This window comes from Ambystoma mexicanum, chromosome 10 (assembly GCF_040938575.1).
Source record: "Ambystoma mexicanum isolate Mex_15411 chromosome 10, UKY_AmexF1_1, whole genome shotgun sequence".
Taxonomy (NCBI): domain Eukaryota; kingdom Metazoa; phylum Chordata; class Amphibia; order Caudata; family Ambystomatidae; genus Ambystoma; species Ambystoma mexicanum.
Window position 1 is genome coordinate 1,365,996,173 of NC_090932.1, and position 23,291 is coordinate 1,366,019,463.

General features: G+C 42.2%; 1 protein-coding gene across 2 annotated transcripts in view; it reads right to left on the bottom strand.

Moving 5' to 3' along the window:
• Positions 1-23,291, bottom strand: part of GRK3 (G protein-coupled receptor kinase 3) — a 1,763,027-nt gene that overhangs the window by 216,776 nt on the left and 1,522,960 nt on the right. For both annotated transcript variants that reach the window (XM_069619380.1, XM_069619381.1), the window contains exon 12: positions 21,146-21,240. In XM_069619380.1, the coding sequence (XP_069475481.1) occupies positions 21,146-21,240 (95 nt within the window). The remainder of the gene's footprint in view (positions 1-21,145; positions 21,241-23,291) is intronic.

Genomic DNA, 23,291 nt, shown 5'->3' on the forward strand with positions numbered 1-23,291 from the left:
AAATACAAATACCAATGAGTGCCTCCCGCCTTCCTTGGGATTTAACTGCCACAGTTGATAAAACATGATTCAACAAACCACTGCTTTGACTAGAGCTGTAGCATTATTTTGCAGGTCGCATTATTTTGCTGGTCTAGCACATTAGTATAGTGCAGCCCCAGCAGTGGGGGATCAATGAGGGTCCCAGGATGAGGAGGTAGCACTTTGCATTAAAAAAGGCATGCAGCCCTTAGCTGTGTGTCACACTGATCCTGTTGCATTGGTGTCCATATTGCTTCACACAGCCGTGTCTTATCTGCTTGGTACAATATCCCCACGCTCTCCTTATATAAGTTGTTATACCATGCAGAGTTACAAATTCATTGACCCTATAACAAAATTGCAGGGCATCCCTTTTATTGCAGATAATGAATCTCCTAAATAATGGGAATAACACAATCTTCCTTAAATTACCATACTCAGGACAAAGCAATGCAAAATGATGTACATCTTCCACATGACTTGTGAAAAGCCAGCATGATGTTTCCCTGATTGGACCATTTGGCAGTAAATTTTGCCAGAGGTAGAATACCAAACTGGAATTTTAAAACCAAAATAGTAAAGGGAATATAGTCAATTATATTGACGTACAGCTTGCAGCCAAAAATGAGGTTCCTTCTAGGTCCCCGGAGAACATTCTATTATGATTCCAATGCAGCAATGATTTTATTTTAGCCCATTTGTTTAAACTAAAAATAAGTCACTCACGCAGGGTCAAAGATAGTTGATCACTGTGAGACCACACATTATCCAGATTTAAAATCCTAGCCATCTGTTCAATATATATGAACCAGGGTAATTGTTGAGCTCCCAGATAAGATAAACCATCTTCCATTCCCTTTCAATAAGTCTGTAGTGCTGGGCTCGTACTGGTTTGCAGCCAATAGAGTAACAATGTAAGCTTGATGTTATACGTCATGTCCCATACGCTTTGTTCACATTGCAAAGGCTCATTTCAGGTGCTGGTGGGAAGGAAAACTGACATTTTAGAATGGACTTCTCTACCTTGGCAATAGTCTCAGTATTCCTATATTACTGACCAAGCAAAGTGGCAGCTGGTATGTGTAGGGTCCGGGCATTGCCACCTTGTTCCTATGTTAGACAAAGTATGTAAGGTGTAATGCAAAAACATTATAACATCTGTCACCTAGTGCAATGAGCAGCTTGCCCCTGCAGCAGCATGGTCATCATGAGCATTTCGCATGTGTGGTGGCCCAGGGTGGACAGGGAGTCCGTGGGATTGATTGTGCTTCCTTGAGAAGCTTGAGCGGTCTCCTCAGTAAGGTTCATGGGGTGGCCCACACATTTCTTCTTACTCCACTGGTCCAACATTGAGAAACATTGTCAACCAACAGGGACAGTCTTTTTATTTCTGTGTTGTCACGCATTTGGGTAGCTAAGCTAAGGTCATTTGGCAATTTAACAGACTTTCTTCAAAGTGAATGCTGTCAAATTACATGATTGTTTATTTTCTTGACTGCAAATATGGATCTGCCGCTTTTCAACATGGCAGAATTACGTGACACATTACATTCACGATGACGTCATACATCACGTTGGTGATGTTATACATCACGCACTGTGACTCCATATTGAAATAAAATATTGCATGTAGATGGTTTGATTGTGGAGGATGACAAGAACATTCCCAGATTATTGTAACAGATATTCTCTTTTTTAATAATTACATCATTACTGTATGATACTACAATGGGATAGTTATCCCACAGGTTAAAAATAGAATCCTCATAGAAATACAAGAACAACAAATACCTATGTGGCTAAGAATTTCTCTACTACATCCTTATCTATCATCATTGTACATTATATGGGAAGGAAATATTCACGTTAGAATTGATGGACATGTTTATATTCTAGGCAGCCTCATGAATGATATTAAGACAAAGAATATTTTACATATTTGAATGAAGGTCAATGAACGTTAATATCTAACAAGTATATACAAGAACATCATTTTGAAAAGATTATAATAGTTTTTTATGATTATTTTTTAGGAAGACAGTTTGTGATCTCTTGACAAAGGGAACTAGATGTCCAAAACGTTTTGAGAAAGTGTTTAAAATTCACAAGGATTGTAGCAACAAATTTAATAAAAACTGTAATGCATGATTTGATACATAATATTTTATTTGCATTGTGCTCATACACAAGTGTTTCAGAGCACGACGAGGCAAGGGATGGGAACACGGGAGGACAAAACAACAATCTTACTAGACCGAGTGACATTGAGAAATAGCAAGTGCAGGGGAAATGGAAGGGGGAAAGTACAAGGGAGATGGGAGGAGTAGAAAGTGCTGAGCAAGGGATAAGACAACAACAGCTGGTAGTGCAGCCAGCAATGTGGCAAGTGCAAGGTTAAAATGCAGACAGGGGTCTTATAAGTGCAGGTGAGGGGACTGTAGGGTTACAAATACAGACCCAAGTGCAAGGGTTGCCAGGTGCCCAATGCCAAAGCAGACAGATTAGCAGGAGAGACTAAGAGTGGAAGGCAGAAGCAAAGAGGAACATCTTGAGGTGCTTCCGGAACCGAAGATGGTTCTCCTCATGTTTCAGAGAGGCAGGGAGGCAGTTCCAGAGGTAGGCCCCAGCCGAGGAAAGAGATCTACCCCCAACTTGTTGCTTGTAGAAGCGACTGACCCTGAGGGAGTTGGAGGTGGAGGAGTGAAAAGCTTGAGTAGGAGGGTATTTACAGAGGGAGAGTTGAAGATATTGTGGACCCAGGCCCCAGAAAGCCTTGAGGTCAATGCAAAGGGTTTTGAATTTAATCCTTGCAGCCACTGGGAGCCGATGAAGATATTTCAGGGCTGGAGAGATACGATCCAAGGGCTTGAGGCCAAGGACAAGTCTTGCACTCCTGTTCTGGATGAGTTGCAGAGAGCGGTGAGTAGACACAGGCAGATTTGAAAAGAGGCTTTTGCAGTCGTCCAGCCTGGAGAGAACCAGAGCTCTAGAGACAGTGAGCTTCTGGGGGAAGGCGAGGAAAGGAATAATACCTCTGAGCAGGTGCAGTTGGTAGTTTGACTTCTTAGAGACATCAGAGATGTGAGGAGAAAAGGACAGTGTGGAGTCGAAGATGACCCTGTAGTTCTTGGCCTCACAGGTGGCAGCAGAAAGAGGGCCAAGAGAGGCTGGCCAGAGAGTGACAGGAAAGGAGGGTGCATGTGTGCCGATGAGGAGAATCTTACTGGCATTAAGGCAGATATCATAGGTGGCACACCACTTTTGGATAGCAGACAGACAGTCGGAGATGAGAGAAGGAGAAGAGGTGGCAGAGGGAAGACTGAAAATGAGCTGAGTGTCATCTGCATAGCACTGAAAGTTTGAGCAGGGAGCAGCAATGCAGTGGGCAAGGGGTGCCAGGTATTGGTTGAAAAGCCAAGGAGAGAGTTTAGATCTCCGGGGAACAACACAGGTAGAGAGTCGGAGAGAGGAAAGGAAGGACCCAAGGTGGACCTGGGAGGGTCCTTCAGAGAGAGGAAAGAGGTCAGCCAGGCCACGGCCTGATCAGTGATACCCAGGTTATCAGGGAGACTGTTGAGCAGGATGGCATGGTTGACCATATCAAAGGCAGAAGAGAGATCAAGTAGGATGAGGCCAGAAGGGCTGTTAGAGTCAAGGTTAGAGAGCAGGTCTACACGGATGTTCAGGAGAGCAGTTTCTGTGCTTCTGGCAGTTTTGAACCTAGACTGATGGTCATGGAGACAACCAACAGAATCAGTGTGAAGATTAAGCTGGGGGATGGCCAGCTTTTCCAGGAGTTTGCTCAGCAAAGGAGTGATGGAGATCAGGCAATAGTTAGCTGGGCAGGAGGGGTTGGCTGTGGGTTTCTTGAGAAGAGGGTGCACAAGAGAGTGCTTCAGAGGGGAGGGGATGGCTCGAGAGGTGAAGGAGAGGTTGCAGAAGTCAGCCACAGCAAGGGTGTCACTGTGCTCCTTGATGGTTTTGGACATAAATGTAAACATAATTTGTGAAGATACTTGTATTTTCCATGGAATTAATCTGAGTGGGATACATGTTTTTAAATGAAAAAACAACATATATTTATGCAATTAATAATTTCTTAATATAAAAAGAAATTGTTCTTGAAATTTTTGTTTTGGATCTTTTTGAGGATCTTTTCATTCAGAAACGGACTTACAATGAGGGGGCCAATGCATTCAGAAAGGCCTTCCTGTGACTAACTCTGACTTAAGCCAGATTTACTCATCACCTATTCTCAGCAATTCAAGAGTAAGTAAGAATTACTCATAGTAACATCTTTGTGAATGTTATCGCCCTCTCCATGTTTGAGTTAAGGGTTAGTCTGGTCAGTCAAAGTGACTTCCATGTGAATCGCCCATTGAGTATTTTTTTGTGTCACAGATTTTCATTGGAGGATATGCTTCCAAGTGAGATAGAATTACTAACATCTGAACCCATACACAATTGCTTATACGTCTGAACCACCACTTTCTGTGATTAAACCCTAGTGCTTAGGGTTCAAGGTCTTCAGTTGTTGTAGGTGGTGTGAAGATGAGTTTGAATCGTATATGGAAAGAATATGTACTACTTAATAGAGTTCCTGTTAGTATGCCTACACATAGTTTGGTTTGAAGTGTTTGTATTCCTGGAAGGTTTGCCTGGCAGGAGAATGTGGTGTGAATGTAGTGTGAGAAGAGGAGAAGTGGTGGCTGATCTTAGTGAGTGTTTTGTATGGGTTCAAATGTGTGTGAGGAAAGGAGATGTGCTATGTTCTGTTGCTTGTCGTTTCTGCTACACTGAATGGAGAATGAATGTTTATGAATGATGTCTGCCAGTCAGCTCTGAGAATGTTGGAATGCTGTGTGAGTGCTTCGAATGAGTGTTCCACACACGTGTCAGTTAGTGGGCTGAGCAGAATGTTTGACGTGGCTGGTGGGTGTCTCTTTTCCTTAAAGTAGTTGGAAGGCTTAAGAAGTGATTGTTACTGATCTAAAGTGAAATAACGCCTTTCTAAAAACACTCTGACTCCTGGGTTAATCCTGTGAAACTGAATGCCTTTGAAAACATAACAGACCTGGAGATTATCTAGGCCAATCAGGACTAGTCATGAGTGCTTTGTGAGATTTGAATTTCTCATTGACTGTGCAAGATCCTTAAGTGTTGGCAAAGTCAAATGCTTGAGATAACGTGTCAATCCTCTAGCAAGTGAATATACCTGATTAATTGATATTATGACATCTTAACTGGTTACTTTACATGTGGATTTAGGTTATGACTTTCACAGCCTTATGGAAGGTTCTCCTGACTTGGGTAATATATACTATTTATCATGGATCAATATGACATAAACAAGGAACAGGGAGCAAGCAATGGTGTAAAAGTGGCTGCATGACTTGTTTGTGCATCAACTAGACAGAGCAGCTCCATGTTAGGCCTATTTCTCATACTTACACAAACACATCCTGTAATGTGCCCCGAAATCCACCATGGTTTACCCCCTGCTCCCCTAGCCCCTGGACCTTGCCTTTACTGCAACATTTCTCTGACTTCATCTCACATGCATACCTACGTCAGCTACCTACTAGCATATCTCTTGAAACATGATATCGTATATTGGCACTAAATACAAAATACATCTCTCTGTCTTTAACATCTGCTACCACAACATGAATACATTGTTGCACTTTCTGTATTGCTGTATAGTGCTTCTAAGATGTGTCAAAGCTAACTACAAATTGATACATGCACATTCTGCCATGCCGAACGAGAACTACAACACTAGGCTGCCTGCTAATATGTTTTGTGCAGCTTAAATCTCTGGGACGTTGCACTTGCATGGCAACACTGTTGCCTTATTAGGCCTTTTTCAAGTCATGCTATGACTTCTAATGATTTGTGATGACTTCCATATCTTATTCAAGACTTGCTACGCCATGATATATTTTCAGGATTGTCTGACCCCTCACCAATCTGCCCATCAATGTCTCTGACTGCTCCCTTCATGAACACGCAGTCTGTGTTGCATACTAATATGCATACTAACCAATGCACTCATGACAAGTGAAAATCCCTCCAAACAGACATGAAACATCAGGGGCCAGATTACAGAAACATTGCATCGGTGCAAGTGCAAAGTTGCACTATATGAGCACTTTGCGAAAGAGCAAAAAGCATTGGGGCTGTATTAGAATACCTTTGCACAGTGACAAGTGCATTTTATCATGACCTAATCATTAGGGCAAACTTTGCACTGGTGCAGAAATTAATTGAAAGTGCATGTTTTTTGCACTAGGGCAATGTTTTCCCTACTGCTTTTACCATAAGAAATTGCACTTGTTACAGTGTAAATTATTTCTAATAGGGCCCCAACGTTTTTTTGTGCTAGGGCAAACTTTGCCCTAATTCTAACATGGTGAAACTTTGCACTTGCACCGGTGCAATGTTTATGGAATCTGGCCCCAGAACACTAGGGCCTGATTTACAAAAGCATTTTACAATGGTGGAATCCCATTGAAAAACCTTTTGTATATCAGGCCCTGCATGTCCACAACGACCTGACATACTACATGCCAATGCATCCTAGCACCTTGGGCACATGAGGCAACCCTTTGGACACAAATGCCATTTTACTCTCGACACAGAACATATAAAAACATCACAAGCCGATCTGAGGGTACTTCGGTCTACACGCATCAGTAAAACAACCGAGCTATGTTGATTTTTCCCCTTCTTCCCACCAAACGAACCCACACATATGATATGCCAGGGTGCCAGTTCACCATGCAAATAGCAGCAGAGTACAGTTTTAATTCCAGTAGCAACCCAACATCACATAACATTTTTCTGTCTTTAACCCATCAAGAATAAGCCTGGGTAAGACACATGTGCCCTCATTAGGAACCTGGCGTTAAGGGGTTAACAGCGCCGTAAAAGGCTGCGGCGCCGTTAAGCCCTTGACGCCTTACTACGAGGTCCCTTTGCGGCTCCTGACCTTAACGGCTGGTCTGGGCCAGCCGTTAAAGTAGGGACCCGCAAAGGGACCTTGATGGCAATTACGGTACCGCAATTTGCGGTACCGTAATTGCCGCCTTCCCCATTCCCATTGAGCCCTATAGGGCAAAAATGGGAATGGGGAAGGGCCATGGAGAAAGGGGGAATTACCGCCCCGCCAACCTTGGAATGGGGTGGTAATTCCCCCTTTCTCCATGGCGGACTCCGGCATGGACCATGGTGCTAATAGCACCATGGTTTAGCGCCAGAGTCCTAATGAGGGTCATGGACATGAAGTGAAACATCCAAACATTGCACATTTTTGGTTAACCCAGTTGTTGTGAACATTATTAGCTAGTTTGCAAAAGTGCTTCAGGGTTCCCCACTAAAACACTGTAAATAGGGCATGTGAGTTTCCATTTAGGGATCAGTCTTGTGGGGCAGAGTCATGTTGCTAGAGCAGTTGAGGGAAGAGGCTTCAGATGATCACGATTTTGTATTACATTCTACATGGGTTCTAGGGCGATTTCGGCATTCCAAGAGAGTGGAAAGAGGTAGGTGGTTGGTTGGAGAGGCAGGGGATGGGTGAATTGCCTTGTGCCAGTCCCCTACCACAGCAATGTACTTTAAAAGTATTTTCTGAATTACCTTAGTTCTTCAGCAATCGGGGATGTAATAGAGGGTGATGAAAGGGTACTTCCATCAATAATCTGACAAACAAGAGGTGGGAATCTAGGTGGGGGACAATGGAGATCAAACACCCATCCATTATTCACAGGACATTACGTTTTCTCCATCTTTGTTGTAGTCTAGTTGATTGGTATATGCTCTTGGCACAGCAATAGTAAGAAATCACTGCTTGGCTACTAGAATAGTTGAATCCTTATTGATCAGAGAGCGAGCAGAAAGCTAAACATTTGGTTTGAGCGTGCATTTGTGTTCACACTCTTTTTGATTGTCAAAAGGTATGCTTGGTCCAATTTCTCTTTAGCTCACCATTGCTAAAAGAAAATCTAGGGACGGTAAATTAGTTTAAGATTTCAACATAATTAAACATTAACAATTTGAAATAAATTGCACCCTGTGTGGATTTTACCACGAGCCATGTTTAACTATGAACATATAGGGCTAACTCAAATATTTTTTTCCAGGTGTAAGATCAATGTATGGCATTTGCCAAGGAGTAAAGCATGGCAACAGAATGGCAGAGCAACCACAATGCAACTGTAATACCACAAACATGCTGTTCGACCATGGTTTTGATCGCTTTGATTACAGAAATATGGGTATGTAGGGGAGGTTCATCCCTGCATTGGAGCCTTCTGGGTAGAGATTTGCCCTTAGTTCATCTATACTGGTACAGTGTATATTTTCTTGCGATACAGGTACAGAGGCCTGCAGCTCATCACCAAATATTCCAACAAGGAATCAGGCAGAAAAGGCAAGGTTAATTCCATACAGCTGTACAGAAATGGGTTGGGAAACCAGCAGAGTATCCCTGTCTCGAGACTGTGACCTTGAGCACAAAAATATCTGGGTTATTATACAATTTTGCATAATTAAGATCATACAGTAACATCAGTAGGATTGCACTGTGTCTGCTGCCTTAACAATGGACTTCCTAACAGTACATCCTGGGGGCATGCATTTATAGGAACATCCCAGCTTGACTGACCCCTGTTCGACCCACACACATGATATAGACCACATACATCTCCGATGTTTTCCATCAAGCCTAGTGGTACCAAAAACCACAGACTCAGCAGTCTTGTGGTCATCGTTCAAGTGCTCAGGTGTCAAAAGCCTCCTTCATGATCTAATTTGGAACATTTAGGCATACCTGTCGCTCTGACATGGCTAACTTCCTCCTCACACACCCTTATGGGCACCCATATGCTTTCCAACCAATCACTATTTGATCTGCAGTACCGCTCCTTAACATGTCTGTGGCTCCTGTGTCATTGTCATGGTGATGCTGCTGTTCTACACCTTCCAAGGTTCATATATACGAGAACAGATATCAAGTAAAATATTACCAGATTCCACACCGGAAACAGAAGAAAGTCAAAAAAACAGTTAGCAACATTAGCTCAGGCTTGTATGAAGCAGTCAGCTTTTTTCCTCTGGACCCAATATGGTTAGGACTGGGCTCCAGGGCACACTTCATCTGGTGCTTCGTACATCGAATAACACAATCGCTCTAAGAGGATAGCGTCAATCAGACAAATAACAGTCATCTCCAGAGCGGTACAAAAGGGAGAACTGTCAAAAAGTAATTTTATTTTACAAGGAAACCGCGGCATCATGTGAGAACAAAATAATGTGGAAATATAACAAAAAAAACACCAAGGCACTACATCCTTAAAGTGCTAATTTGTTTTACTGCAGGTTCACATAGAGTGCATGAGTGCAGCTGGGAAGACACCAACAGACGCCAGGCAATCTATCACTGAAGAGAATGTCAGGGAAAGAATAATCAATACGTTATATAAGCCTGAACAACCATTTCTGTTTTATGCCACTTCCTTCCAATTTACTAGAAACCTGAAAGTTGTAAATACATGTATATGCTTGTAACATTACAAATATATACACTCACATATACTTTAACAATAACTAGACTTATTAGACCCTCTGGGTCTATTAGCGCCATGGTTAACGCTGGTAACTTACCGATTCCGCCATGGTGAAATGGGGAATTACCACCCCATTCCAAGGTTGGCAGGGCGGTAATTCCCCCTTTACCATTGGCCCTTCCCCATTCCCATTTTTGCCCCATAGGGCTCAATGGGAAAGGGGAAGGCGGTAATTACGGTACTGCAAATTGCGGTACCGTAATTACCTTCAAGGTCCCTTTGCGGGTCCATACCTTAACGGCTGGTCCAGACCAGCCGTTAAGGTCGGGAGCCGCAAAGGGACCTCGTAGTAAGGCGTTAAGGGTTTAACAGCGCCGACACCTTTTACGGCACCGTTAGTCCCTTAACGCCAGGGTCGTAATGAGGGCCAGTGGGAGGAAGTGAAATGCAAAAGCAACATTATTTATATGGGTTAATAGCGCCATGGTTTAGCGCCAGTATCGTAATGAGGGCCAATGTATGTTTTCTGCAATAGGGGAATTGTTGCGATTAGTGCTAATTCCATGCTACTTTGCACTACCAAGAATGGGTGACCAAAAGGTTGACATTTGTTAACCCATATAAATAATATTGCTTTTGCATTTCACTTCCTCCCACTGGCCCTCATTACGACCCTGGCGTTAAGGGGCTAACGGTGCCGTAAAAGGTGTCCGCCAATTTTCAATGGGGAATTACCACCCCATTCCAAGGTTGGCGGGGCGGTAATTCCCCATGGAACATATGCCCTTCCCCATTCCCATTTTTGCCCCATATGGCTGAATGGGACTGGGGAAGGCGCTAAGTACGGTACCAAAAATTGCGGTACCGTACTTAGCACCAGGTCCCTTTGCGGGTTCCTACTTTAACGGCTGGTCTAGACCAGCCGTTAAGGTCGGGTCCCGCAAAGGGACCTCGTAGTGAGGCGCTAATGGGTTAACAACGCCGCAGCCTTTTACGGCGCCGTTAACCCATTAGCGCCAGGGTCATAATGAGGCCCATATTTTCTGTGAATTTTTGCACCAGGGCTAAGTTTGGCCCAGTGCTAATACCTTTCTGTGTTAGCACTAGGTCAAAATGTGCCCTGGTACAAAAATGCATTGAAAGAAATGTTTGCTGCTCAAGGGCAAACTTTGCCCTACTGCTAATACCTTGTTAATTTATGCAAAACAAGGGGGGGTCTGGGAATCTCTCTACCAGAACACAGCCCAATGACCTTTTATATAAATAACACATTTCCATTATGCATTTAAATAATTAACTGACTTGCATCCATAATACACAAATCTCACCCTTCCACTTCAACTTGAGAATTTCCCCATTTTTTATTTTGTTCGAAAAAATCCCCTCGGGTGATACACCCAAAATGTCTAGCTTATGATAAGGTAAATGTGGATTGATGTTTACGAGAAAATGTCTTTTTCCTATTTTTATTGATGGTTTTTGGGGGAGAGATCCTGAATCGAGGGGGACAAGCAGTGCTCATATCCAGGATAGGGAATTTCCAAGAGCAATGGAGATTTGTGCTCATGGATACCGAGCAAATAAATCGCCTTAAGGCACTGGAGGAAATATGAGTGGATGCCATTCCCTCAAGTTACCCGAGCTACTCCAAGAGTCTACCACATGGAGTTGCCACAGACACGGGTGTACATCGTGGTTTGGTACCACCAACTGGTGATCATGATACAATGAGGGTTTTTTACATAAAGAGAAACTTTTCCTCTAATTTATAAATAATATTTTCATGATTAACCAGTTTCCGGTCCCACAAGCACATTATACTGTTGTTGATCATTAGCCAGCAGTTGTGATGCATGTAAAAACATTGATATTAACACAACATTCCACAGCACGATATTATTACAAATAAACAGAGAAAATAGATTTCAATGATGAATCACAGCTAATGAATTATAATGAACTACCCTCTCTTTAAGGGTGCTGTGATTGTTATCATCCAGCCTGGTTTTCAGGAATCTGATAGTGCATTGATCATTATGAGATTTAAAAATTATTTTAATTAGACTGCAGTTTTAAAATGTCTAAGTTTAAGGCAACACGCTACAGCGCGTCTCGAACTGTTGAATAGATCTGATCTATAACACACTGTTAGCTTTCACCAAGCAGAATTTAGCTTCTGTGCTTTGCTCGCTTGGATAAGTATAGCATTTATATAAATGTGGACTTTAATTATCCTCTGGAACAAATGCCCTTCAAGTTGACTTTTAGTTCTATTTCAGTAAAGTAACTATTATGTGAGGGGGATAAACACTACCTCTCTGAGTCAAGACTGTGAACAATGAAAGGTTGTGAATTGCTTTTCATGCCCAGTGGGGAGGAGAGACATCAGCTGCTTAGAGACAAAAGCAGTATCTGTGTTGAGGATGGCTCTCCCAGTGAGCACTTGCATTTTCACAGCTTGGTCTCAAATGGACCTGTCTGACCAGCAACTTGACCTCAAAAGATATATCGTTTTTCCCCCCAAAAAAACACATCATTGTTGTTTCATGGTTTAAAGCTGTTAAAACGAGATTCGACTCAGCTTTCGATTACCCAATCTAAAATATAATTTTTATATTTTTGGAAGTGTGTCTGTCTGTCTGTTTGTCTGCTATAGAAATTAAGTGGGAACTATCTAGACGGCTCCAAAGAGAGCTAACAGGTGTAACAGGTGTAACCTTTCGCTGGAAATCTAATGTCTTGGTTTAAAGTTGAAAAAGTGGCACCTCAGTGAATAGAATCAAAACAAATGCTTATTTTGTTTAATTTAAAAGTGCTGAGATGGTGCTCGTGTTGCATGAATCTAGAACTGATGCTTATTTTTGCTTAACAAACGGCCATAGCTATTTTTAACAAACAACTATAACAAAAGCAAAAAACGTGCTTACCCAACGACCATAATAAAAGTTAACAGTGAGTCATACATAAGTGCAAGTAATCTGGGAAAAATAATACATACAAATCCAGGAGATTCGTTTTATTGACATTCAAGAAGTATTTCAATCATCATGCTATCCAAAAGACGATCTACTGTTGGAAAGTCGTCTGCTGCTCAGCGTAATTGAGACAGCAAGTGGATAGCTCATGGGCAACGTGCTCTCCTTGGAAGCAAGACGACACAGAAGAGCACTGGTTTGATCCCCGGGTCCACGCTTAGAAACCTCTGAGTATTAAGCGCGTTATAAATAACCAATAACATAAATAAATAAAACACAAGCCAAACAACAACCTTAGGCAGTCGCTTCATACTAAAGAGGCAGCCCGAGCAGCAGTGGAAAACCAAATGAAATGTCTGGTTACTTGTATCCCGGACAGTGCCGGGTATGCCTGCATGTCAATTATATTTCTTTTACAGCTTCAAAGATATTAGGAGAGCGCTACTGTTCTGTAACAAACTACATTGTAAAGTTGGGGTTACATTAAAAGTCCAAAAGTATACTCAACTGATATTTCCTATCTGCTATGATAAATGTTTTGGAGCATTCCGTGCTCTTGCATTTATATGTGGCCTTATATTGCAAAGGACATGGATTTAAATTAGTGTGATATTTTGATTTTCAAATTCTGTATGTTGTACGTGTTTGTACCTTACCGTTGGCCATAATTAGCTTTAAACACCTTGAAGTCCACTTTTTGTATTAGTATTGTTATTTGTATTAATTGAAGGTTGGGGTATCATGTCGACCAGAAATGATATGCACAGACAATAGTACAGGAGACAAAGGCAGTCCCTGGGTGGGGTGCCTCTGTCTCTGTATATTGAGGGGTTCTGGGAATGCGAAGCCAGTAGTTGAGGTGGACGGATACAGGGAACTTGGACATGGACAATTTAACAGACATACAGATATTGAATGAATAGTACATATTTCAGACCTCAGGAGATCTACTAACTGGCTTTCCACTAAAGACAAAATCCTCCTCAAAACAGCATCCCTTACACACAAATGCCTTAACCAAGCAGCCCCGCAATACCTTATAGACAGATTCACCAGACAAACAGCCTCTCGCCCCTTAAGAAAAGCCAACTCCAACCTGTTACTAGTAACCAGATTCAAACTCACTAAATCTGGTGGGAGCAGCTTCGCTGTTAAAGCAGCACAATAATGGAACTCCCTTCCCTACCGGCAATTCAGATCCAATCTGATTCAACTGCTAAAAGAACATGATGCCTAACTTCACCCCAATGTCATCTGGGATCTCATGTATATTTTGTATATTTGACCTGCTTTATTTATATGTTACACCTGTATTCTTGTAAACTTACTGTATATATTTCTGTGATTCCTTGTCTACAGCATTGTAACCGTAGCTGTACCACTATGTCTAATCTACAACCTGTAACCTAAGCTGAACAACCCTCTTGCTGCCTTCGCCCCCGAATACACTTGGGTCTGGTGCGCTATTTAAATAATAAAACAAACAAACAAACCAACAAACTTTATATAGGCCTAGTGCCACTATATATTCTATTATACATGTTCACATATTCACAGCTGAGCATAGGAATGGGGTATTTTGGAAGGGCTGGATTGAAGTCAGATGGGAAGGTGGGGGTACCCTCTTTGCAGGATTGGTTGATTTGCCAGCCTATAAGAGTAATACACTATGTACTCTTGGTGCTTTTTGAGATATAAGAAACAATATTACTAATTATTTGTTTCTTGGGTTTGCCACTTTGCAAACAATGTTTGCGATTTCTAAAAGCTCAGGTATTTTTTAAGAAACAACATTTAGAGTCCATTTTATTGTATTTAAAAAAACATGTTTTTACACTGGTTTTACCCATAGAGTCTGGGATCGCCTGACAAGGTTCAATGGTCAAAAAGGTTCCGAGGTGAAAAACAAGTTACAAAACATTAGGAGGATAGGATAGGAAGATTAGGATAGACAAGTGGTAAAGACTGCTTCTGCTGTATCAGGCATCTAATATCTGTTTTAGACACATCCCTTTCTTTTATGCAAGCAGTTTTTTATTTTTGAAATTCGGTATATTTACAACTACAGAGCAGAATAAAACTACAGTTTACGCCATATTACAACTCAGTTATAGCTTAGCATTGCAATGTCAGGTTACCCTAGTTTAAAAAAATATATAATAAATGAAAAAAGGATATAAAAAAATATGATACTCTAAAGTTTGCTGGTGGCTTGGGGAATGTGTGCACAGGACATCAGGTTTCAAACCTTTAAGTGGACTCAGCTACAATCTGGCATCATAGCATATCAGCGGCAACGCTGGTAAGACACATATATATGTAAACAAATCAGACCATTTAGTAATTTGACATTTGAAATGTACTATTTGTTAAACATTTGTTTCCCAACAAAGTGAGTCTATCTGGACTACAGAGAAAATGAATGAAGATTTGAATTTCGAAATTACGTTGTTTAGGGATATGCAGTCCATATCTAATTTTTTGGAGGTCTTTCTTACAAAAGATAAACCATTGATATGATATGATAGGTTATTTATATCGGGGGCAACTGAAACCATTTTTTTTAAGAATATCAATCTGCCAATTATGCACTAGAAATAACATGAAAATGCCAGTCTTCAACATTACATGGACCTCCAGATTTATTGGGCTAAAATTCCCATGATCCTTTGCCACTGACTAAGATGCCTGGAGCGGATGGGAGTTGGGGTTTAAAACATCTAGCGAGCTGCATAATGTGTAACCATGGACAACACTTGCATTAATTCAAGCAAACCCAGAGTTCACATTTTTACAATGGTGTTGGAGTACCTACAATTATGTAAAACAATTTTTAAAGTAGCTAATCGGGGTACAGGTGAAAAGTGGGCTTTGGGGTGCAAAGTAGAAAGAACATTTTTTTAATATAATTTTTGGAACTTCTCTGCATTTATTTACAATAGAGTTACATTTGCTAAAATAACTCTTTTTGAAAAACACACTTATAGTGTAGCAAAGGGGACAATGAAGTTCAGTCAAGTCGAAAGGGGTGAGTGGGGAGTCAAAGTGGGGACAGAAAGAAGGGTAGTTAGGATTTGTCCCAATAAAAAGAAACGAATCAGAAGACAGAAACGTCGGCTGGTGTGTGCTTGCAAAGTGAATGAGATACAACACAGCAGCCCGGACGTGTAAGACGGGAGACGCGCCAGGCAAAGTTGACAAACAGCAAAGAGTACAATGCAGTGCAACATAGTCGCAGAGTGGTTGTGTGTATAATTACACGTTATGAAAAGACTTTCTATGAATGAAAGAAGCTCCCGCAAGCAGGGGAGCTGTGCGGATGTCAGATGTTTGAGCAAAATAGAGATCCTCAAGAAGTAGAGCTGCAAATGAAAAACAAAGTGGGAGCAAAATCCTTCAAGTCTATGGCAAAGAGACTACACCAGCAAAAGAGTGTATGAAAAGCATTGGGGGTGGCCAGGTGGGAGAGTGATCCAGGTTGGACGTAGAAACCCCACTACAAGGAGAAGAGTGTTTGAAAAGCATTGGGGTAGCCACCAGGCAGAAGAGTGAGCCAGGCAGGCCGCAGAGACCCCACTGCAAGAGTTGAAGACCCCGCTACAAGAGTTGAGGGCACCTTGTTGCGCAAACTGTAATGGGTGGACTGTGTGGTCTGATAAGTGTGCCACAACCAGGGGTAAAAAACAGCAAATTGACCTGTCATGCAGAACTGAACTTTTGTGTTCTATGAGTTGAACTTTTGTGTTAAAGAAACCACTTAAAAATCAGAGGAGGTCTGAGCCTGGGTGAGGGAATCCTGAGAGACTCATTAAGGAAAAGTGAACCAGAAGGCTTTTGGGTTCAAGGAAAGGAAACACGAGAAGCCTAACAAACTTACAAGCAGAATAGGTACTGTGAACTTTTTTGCCCAGTGAATATCGAGAATACCTCAGAACTTTGTGATCCTGAGTGCCTTGAACTTGGGGAAGGGAGATACGGAAGAGCTGCATTGTCAGATGAACTTTGTTTTGAACACTTTTGAGTTGGTAAAATCCCATACACCCTGTTTCCCTATAGACGTGAGGACAAGCATAGGTTTTGACAGAGACAGTATATTTCTTTGGAATGACAGACTGTGGGCCTGATTACGAGTACGGCAGTAGGGGGTTAACGGCACTGGTAAGGATGCCGGTGCCGTTAACCCCCTACCGCCGCATTCCGAGGTCCCGGACCAGGGAGCTAATAACGGGCCCGCTATTTGCGGGCCCGTTATTAGCTCCTTCCTCATTCCCATTGAGCACTATGGGGGCTCGAATGGGAATGGGGAATGGTTTATAGAATGGGGATTTACCGGGTCCTCAAAGGTTGGAATGACCCGGTAAAATCCCATTCTGACTACCCGGCCCTGGACACAGGTTTGCAGGCAGCCATGGCTCTAATAGCACCATAGCTACCTCCGAACTCGTAATGAGGCCGTAACTTTCCCTTAGTTTTCCCTTAGTTTTGCTTTCCGACAAGGAACATTCCCACCACTGAGAATAAAGGAGTTCAGACTGTGTTTCACTTGTATGTGTGATCTCTTGATAACATGCCTGTCTGACACTGGCTACTGCTCTCATCTGAGACTCCGTGGTAGATTCTCAGAAAATAGCCTAAATGAAAGGAGTGCAGAGAATGTGCTCATTTCATGTGCACTCATTTTAGAAATGTACTGGTCACCTTATTATTGAAAGTGACCTGAGCATTTAAGAAGGGGTTGGACAGTGGCACAAAGATGCACTGTCGAGCACCTTTTCATTCATTAGTGTTCGGAGCAGGACCCCACACTAATGTATGACAGGGCCCATCTCAGTAAAATGACAAACATTTTTTTTAAAACATTCCTATGCCCATTTGGGGGAAGGAAATGCTAAAGTGGCAGCTGTGGTTTAACCCACGGCTGTCACACTTCTAAAGGAAATCATAACAGGGTCAGAAATTACCCTGTCATGATTTTCCCCTCCCCTGCACCTGTTTTAAAGGGCACGGGGGATGCCCCTCGGTGCAGGGCATTTAAAAGCACATCTTGTTAGTGAATTTAGGCTGCACTTTGAAAAGTCCTGAAATGCCACCTTATATGGGAAAATGCGCAAAGGGGGAAAAAGAGCATCTGAAAGAATATTAGGTCAAACAGCCCTCTCCCGAATATCTGCTCAAGGATGTTTGCTGCATACAGTAGGTACATTGTTCAAGGAAATGGAAGTGGGCAAAAGGGGATACCAAAATGATTGTCTTATTAATGAACATCTGGCAATTTGAAACTGATCAGGTGTAGCTTCTGAATGCCTTCTCTGAAAATGGGCAGACAAATGCAAACATGCTAAAGGTTTGGACTAACAACGGGAGGGGGATTAACTCTGCAGCCACTGTTTTTTATTGTCTGGACTCTGGCACCAACAAGTGTACAAAATCGGATGGAGCTAAACTGGATCTTCAGTAAGGTCAAAAGACTGTGCCCGGAAGACCCTTCTTATCTTCTATTTATATGGCATGAAATGCGAGGTCCTCTGCCAACCCCAGTGCAACGGTGTAAAATCTAGGTGTATTTCATTGATAGTGACCTTTCTTTCCCTCCTCATGTCAAAAGAACCAATAAGAATAGTTTCTTTCACCTACACCTATTTCAGAGAGTCCTATTCTTGCTAAACCTCTTTTAGAAAAGATATTTTCAATGGGGCATGACTTAGTGCCAGTCCAGAATATGTCAATACCATATACGGAGAACTCCCCCCAAAAAATCATCAAACTGCGAGGGCGGAATCTATTAACCTGGTTTATATCTGTTATCCGACGCTGAGCTATCACGCCACTCTTTAAGATTCTTCAGTGGCTCCCCATCGTGGGAAGATCACCATTTAACACTCTGTGTATTACTTACAAGGCACTATTAAACTGCACCTAAAATACCTCTGCAGCCATACAAGTCAAATAGATCTGTGATAAGCCATCCAACCCCTACTCACCTTAAGCAAATCAAGATTAAAGTGTTCTGGAGCCAGGTCTCTTTTTTCTATAGGGCTTTGCTACTCAAAGATGATTTCCTTAAGTTCGGAAAAGACATTAAGATTAATATGTATCATTTAGGAAATTACTTTTAGTCCTACCATTGTCAATACTTCCTACAGATGTGGATAGACAGGCATTTCTTCAGCCTTAAGGACCCCACATATATTCTTCTGGTCAGGCACCAAAGGTCTGCTAGTTGACCGGCATCATGCCTGGCAGAAGCACACCCAAGTGAAACTAACTTCAAGAATTCACCACCAACTATCTATTCCCAATCCTTTTAACAGTAGATAAGACGCCTGATGTCTTTACAGTGACAACATTGCATGTCTTTGATCACTTGTTCTCCTTACTGCCACTCATGGAGTGCTATGGGTGACATGCAGCAATTTACAAAACACTGTACATAGTAAATAAATAAATATGCCTAACTTGGGCCTCATTATGAATTTGGTGTCATTTCGGTACCTAATATTAGCGTTAATCTACCTTGGTCTGGTGGAAATTACTGTTGGATTACAAGTGGCGGTATGGCGGTGTTAGTGCTCATTTATGGAGTCCGTAGGAATCCATGGGGATTTTGGCAGAATTACCACCGGCGGTAATTCCGCTGAAATGGCTGTTTTTTGGCAGTAAGGTGCAGGAATTACCTCCAGCATTTTGCTGCAGCTCTTTACTCCTACTTACCTCCAAACCCATAGTTTGGTGTTGTGGTAATGCAGCAGTTCTGCAGTGGTAGCATTACCACTGTTTCTGGCCACAACGCCAAACTCATAATGAGGCCCATTAATTTCAGGCCTACTAGGAAGAGGTGTTATAGAGTTGTACTTCTGGTGTAGAAGATAACTAATGCAAATAACATACTTTGTTATATTGTTCCAAATTCATAAAAAAGGTTTTCTACACGTCTAAACAGGGCACACGGCAGAGAAGAAAACAGAACATGAAAATGGAGAACATAGCTGAATTCTTCCAGTGCACTGATACACGTAATTCAATCTGCACTCGCACAGAGTGAGGATTTAGGGTGTATTTGGGGAGCTGCTACTTTTAAAAGCACACCGATTTGCGGCAGCATATTCCCGCAACAGATGCAAATGATCATGCCATGAACGTGTCCATTTACTTTATACAATTACAACCCAAAATTCAAGTTGAAATTTAAAATGTCAATTGCTGAAGCAGGCTCTTTAATGGCCTGTCACTTCCAATGTGCTCGCTGAACCGGTAATGCAATGCATAACTAAATGTCAGGAAGAAGCCAAGAATTCATTTATTTATTCATGTATTTGTTTAAGTTTGAACTCTGTAAACTCACGGGGTGCTGCACATGGAGCTGCCCCCCAGGAAAAACAAAACAGTGCACTGAGTACAATGCAAAGGTGTGACTTGTATACAAGGAATAGGAAACATGGGGTGAGGGTAAACACCCACATAGTATGTTTAGTTACAGTCTGTATTAGAGATCTGAGCTGACAGTTGAGTATCATAGTGGGGTTGATGCTTTTCCTGAGGCGCCAGTGGTTACAGAAATGCAGGTTAATGAAGATTGTTCATATTACAACAGACATAAGATATGTGTCCCAGGGTTAGCTTTGAGTCCCTTTAGCTCCAGGTTCTAAGTCCCTTTTGTAAATCAGGGATTTGAGGTATGGGAACCATCCATTACAATCTGCAGTGCAATTCTATTGTGAAATGGTCCACGCATCAACGGGTTGGCCTCAGAAGGACACTGTTCTAGAGGCATTTGGTCAATTTACTATAACAAAGATTCTGCAGGTATATGTTCAGTCTGTGTTCTAGACTGGGGAGCAAGCTGTGGCCAACAAGCAGATGGATGCAGGGGTCAGATAAGTCAAACAGAGCAGTCAAACATGGAGACAGTTTTAAATATATATATATATATATATATATATACTTTATGAGGGTTTACCTTGTGTTGTGGACAATTTCAGCCCACCAAATTACCCCTCAAAAAAGACAAAGAAAACCACTCCAATACAGGGAAGAAAGTTCTCTTGCCCAGAGGCCAGCATCAGTCCGGTGCCATCATGGAGTAGCAGGCCCCAGAGTATATAAGGGTTTAGAGAGGAAGAGGAGGAGGAGGAACAAAAGACAGTGACGGTGGGGTTGGGGGAAGCGGAACCTGAGAATTTGGAGAGGAAAAGTATGTGACAAGCAGCACAGTAGAAACACTCTAAACGAAAGGCAGGCTACAATCTGTTAAGTTTATGTTATGAGTCTGTGATACGTGGGCAAAGTAATGGAAACAGAAAAAAGGCAATTAGGCGAATTGATCATATTTGGAGATTAGGTAGGAGACAGCTGAAGCTGCTGGTGGAAAGGAGAACACAAGCAAATGGAAGGTTGCATTGTATTCTGGAACAAGGCCAGAGTTTGAATCATTGAAGACAGCTACATTATTTTAGGCAATTGAAACTGGGGGAAGATGGTCTTTGCCATGACAATTCTTACCTTGCAGCTCAAATACTCACGTTTCGGATTGAGGAAGGCATAATACATAAACAAGCATTCATCGTAATAAGAAACTGTACTTACACACTAGCATGTGGCTTCTTTTTGGAAAAATCACAAGCAAGTCCAAGATCCGATATCCTTACATGGCCATGCTCATCCAATAGTATATTTGCAGGCTAGAGAAATATTGAAAGAGTATTCATATTTAATATAATTTACGTTTGCTTAAAAACATAGTACTACTTGGCAGTAACCACCGCATTAACACACAGCTGTACTATAAATTAGGTGTTGAAGTGAAGGAGTCATCTCCAGCAAAAAGCTGGAGGTAATTCTGTTAGGCAGAATCGTATGCAGTACTCTTTGGGAACACCACACACAATTAAGACTACAAGTGTAAGTACAATTTCACCTTTGGTACAAGCCTGTATTACAGAGTAAACTGGTAGCGTTGGGCTGAGCAGCCAGACTTATCTCAAGTGTAAAGTGAGCAGTACAAGAGGTTACACAAAGGACAACATATCCTATGATTCAAGCAAACACTGATTCAAGGTTTATGAGTAAAAGAATATACATTTATTTACACCATCAGTTATAAAACAGTTCACTATCATAAAGCAGCAGAAAATCACAGTCTTAATACACTACACAACACCCAATCAATTCCGGACAAGTTAAGCTCAAAATAAAGTGTGAGCAAAATGGCACTCCAGTAATTTAAAAGGGGAGGAAAGACAATGTTATCACAAATCAACAGCACCAACAAGTTATAGGCAGGGCAATCTAGAAAAGGCTACTACAACTAGGATTCAAATCAATAGGTCTGGGCCAATCTTAATGGTTCAGAGTCTTTGCAGAGGATCACACTGTTCAGAGTAGTTTGCGGTTAAACCTTTGCCAAGAGTTCAACACGAAGTTGGTCGGAGGAAAAGTTATTCAAAGGAGAAGAGAACGACAAGCCTTCGGAGAGACAAAAGATTTCAAGCACTTGCGCCGCGGTCGGACGGAAGGAATGACCGGATTTGCACAGTACCTTAAATGGAGAAGAATGCTCTAGCTGAGGCAGTTGTTCCTGGGAGTTCCTGCAGGCTCAAGGCTCCTGAAACGACTGTCGTGGTGACAAGAAGGAGGACGTCTGGAGGGACCTGCACTGCCCAGAGAAGAAGCCAGCAGCGGAGCAAAATGTTGAATAAAAGGTGCACTCCTTAAAACCCAAACATGTTCCTGGCTATCCGGTTCACTGCAGCGATGCCCAGCAAATTCGACCAGGAGAGGGAGGACAGAATTTGGTGTTTGGCGATCTGGTTGGTCCCAACAATCTCAAGAGAAGAAGATTCTTTGCAGATCTTCTCTGTCATCGAAGTTTCGGGCGATTCGGACCTGCAGCAGGGCTTCACCGGGATATCCAGTAGTTTCAGCAGTCATCTTTCTTCAGCTTTTCTTCGGTTCTCTGGGTCCAGTGGCCACTCTGCCTTCCAGTCCCAGATACTGGCTTTTTATGCACCAAATCCCCAATTCACACAGCCTGGCTGTCAATAACAAAGCAGGGTGGCGTCCTGGCAGGACAACTACCTAGCCAATCAAACTAGAGTGCGACTAGAGGAGACCCTGTGCCGGGGGCATCAAACCCCTCCCTCATATCCTGCCCACTCAGACACCCAGGCGCCTAAGGAGGGCTTCTGTGCAGAAGCCCGCCAAAGGACGGCGAACAAAGGAACTAAACCTGGTTTGGCGTGCAGAGTAAAACACGTCCAAGAACTTCACAAAAAGAAATGGTGAATAAACTCGACCGGAACCAAAATAAAATAAAAGGGGTACAGCGGTTTAGAGTTTGAGGCTACCACCATAGCCTCTAACGGTACCAAGGCTATTTTCATAGCTCACGGTAGAATAAAAATGGTAGATACCACTGCCACCAGTCAAATCTTAGAGAAAGGGGAACATAAAAATGTCCCATGCGAATCAGACAAAAGGGAGTAACTATTAACCCCTCCAGTACTCTTTTGTAGATAGGTTGTACTGGGTCTGTATGTTTAAAAAGACTAGTAAAGTCAATGGCAACTTTACATGTGTCGGGGAGACAGTAGTGAGTCCCAGAAAATGGAGTTTAAAGTGGGAAATCTGAAAAGACAACCCTGGGTCACTGCACTAAAGGTGCTGTGTGACACACAGTAAAAGGATGATGACTATGGAGTGTGTGAGACTCCATAGCCCATGAGCATAACAT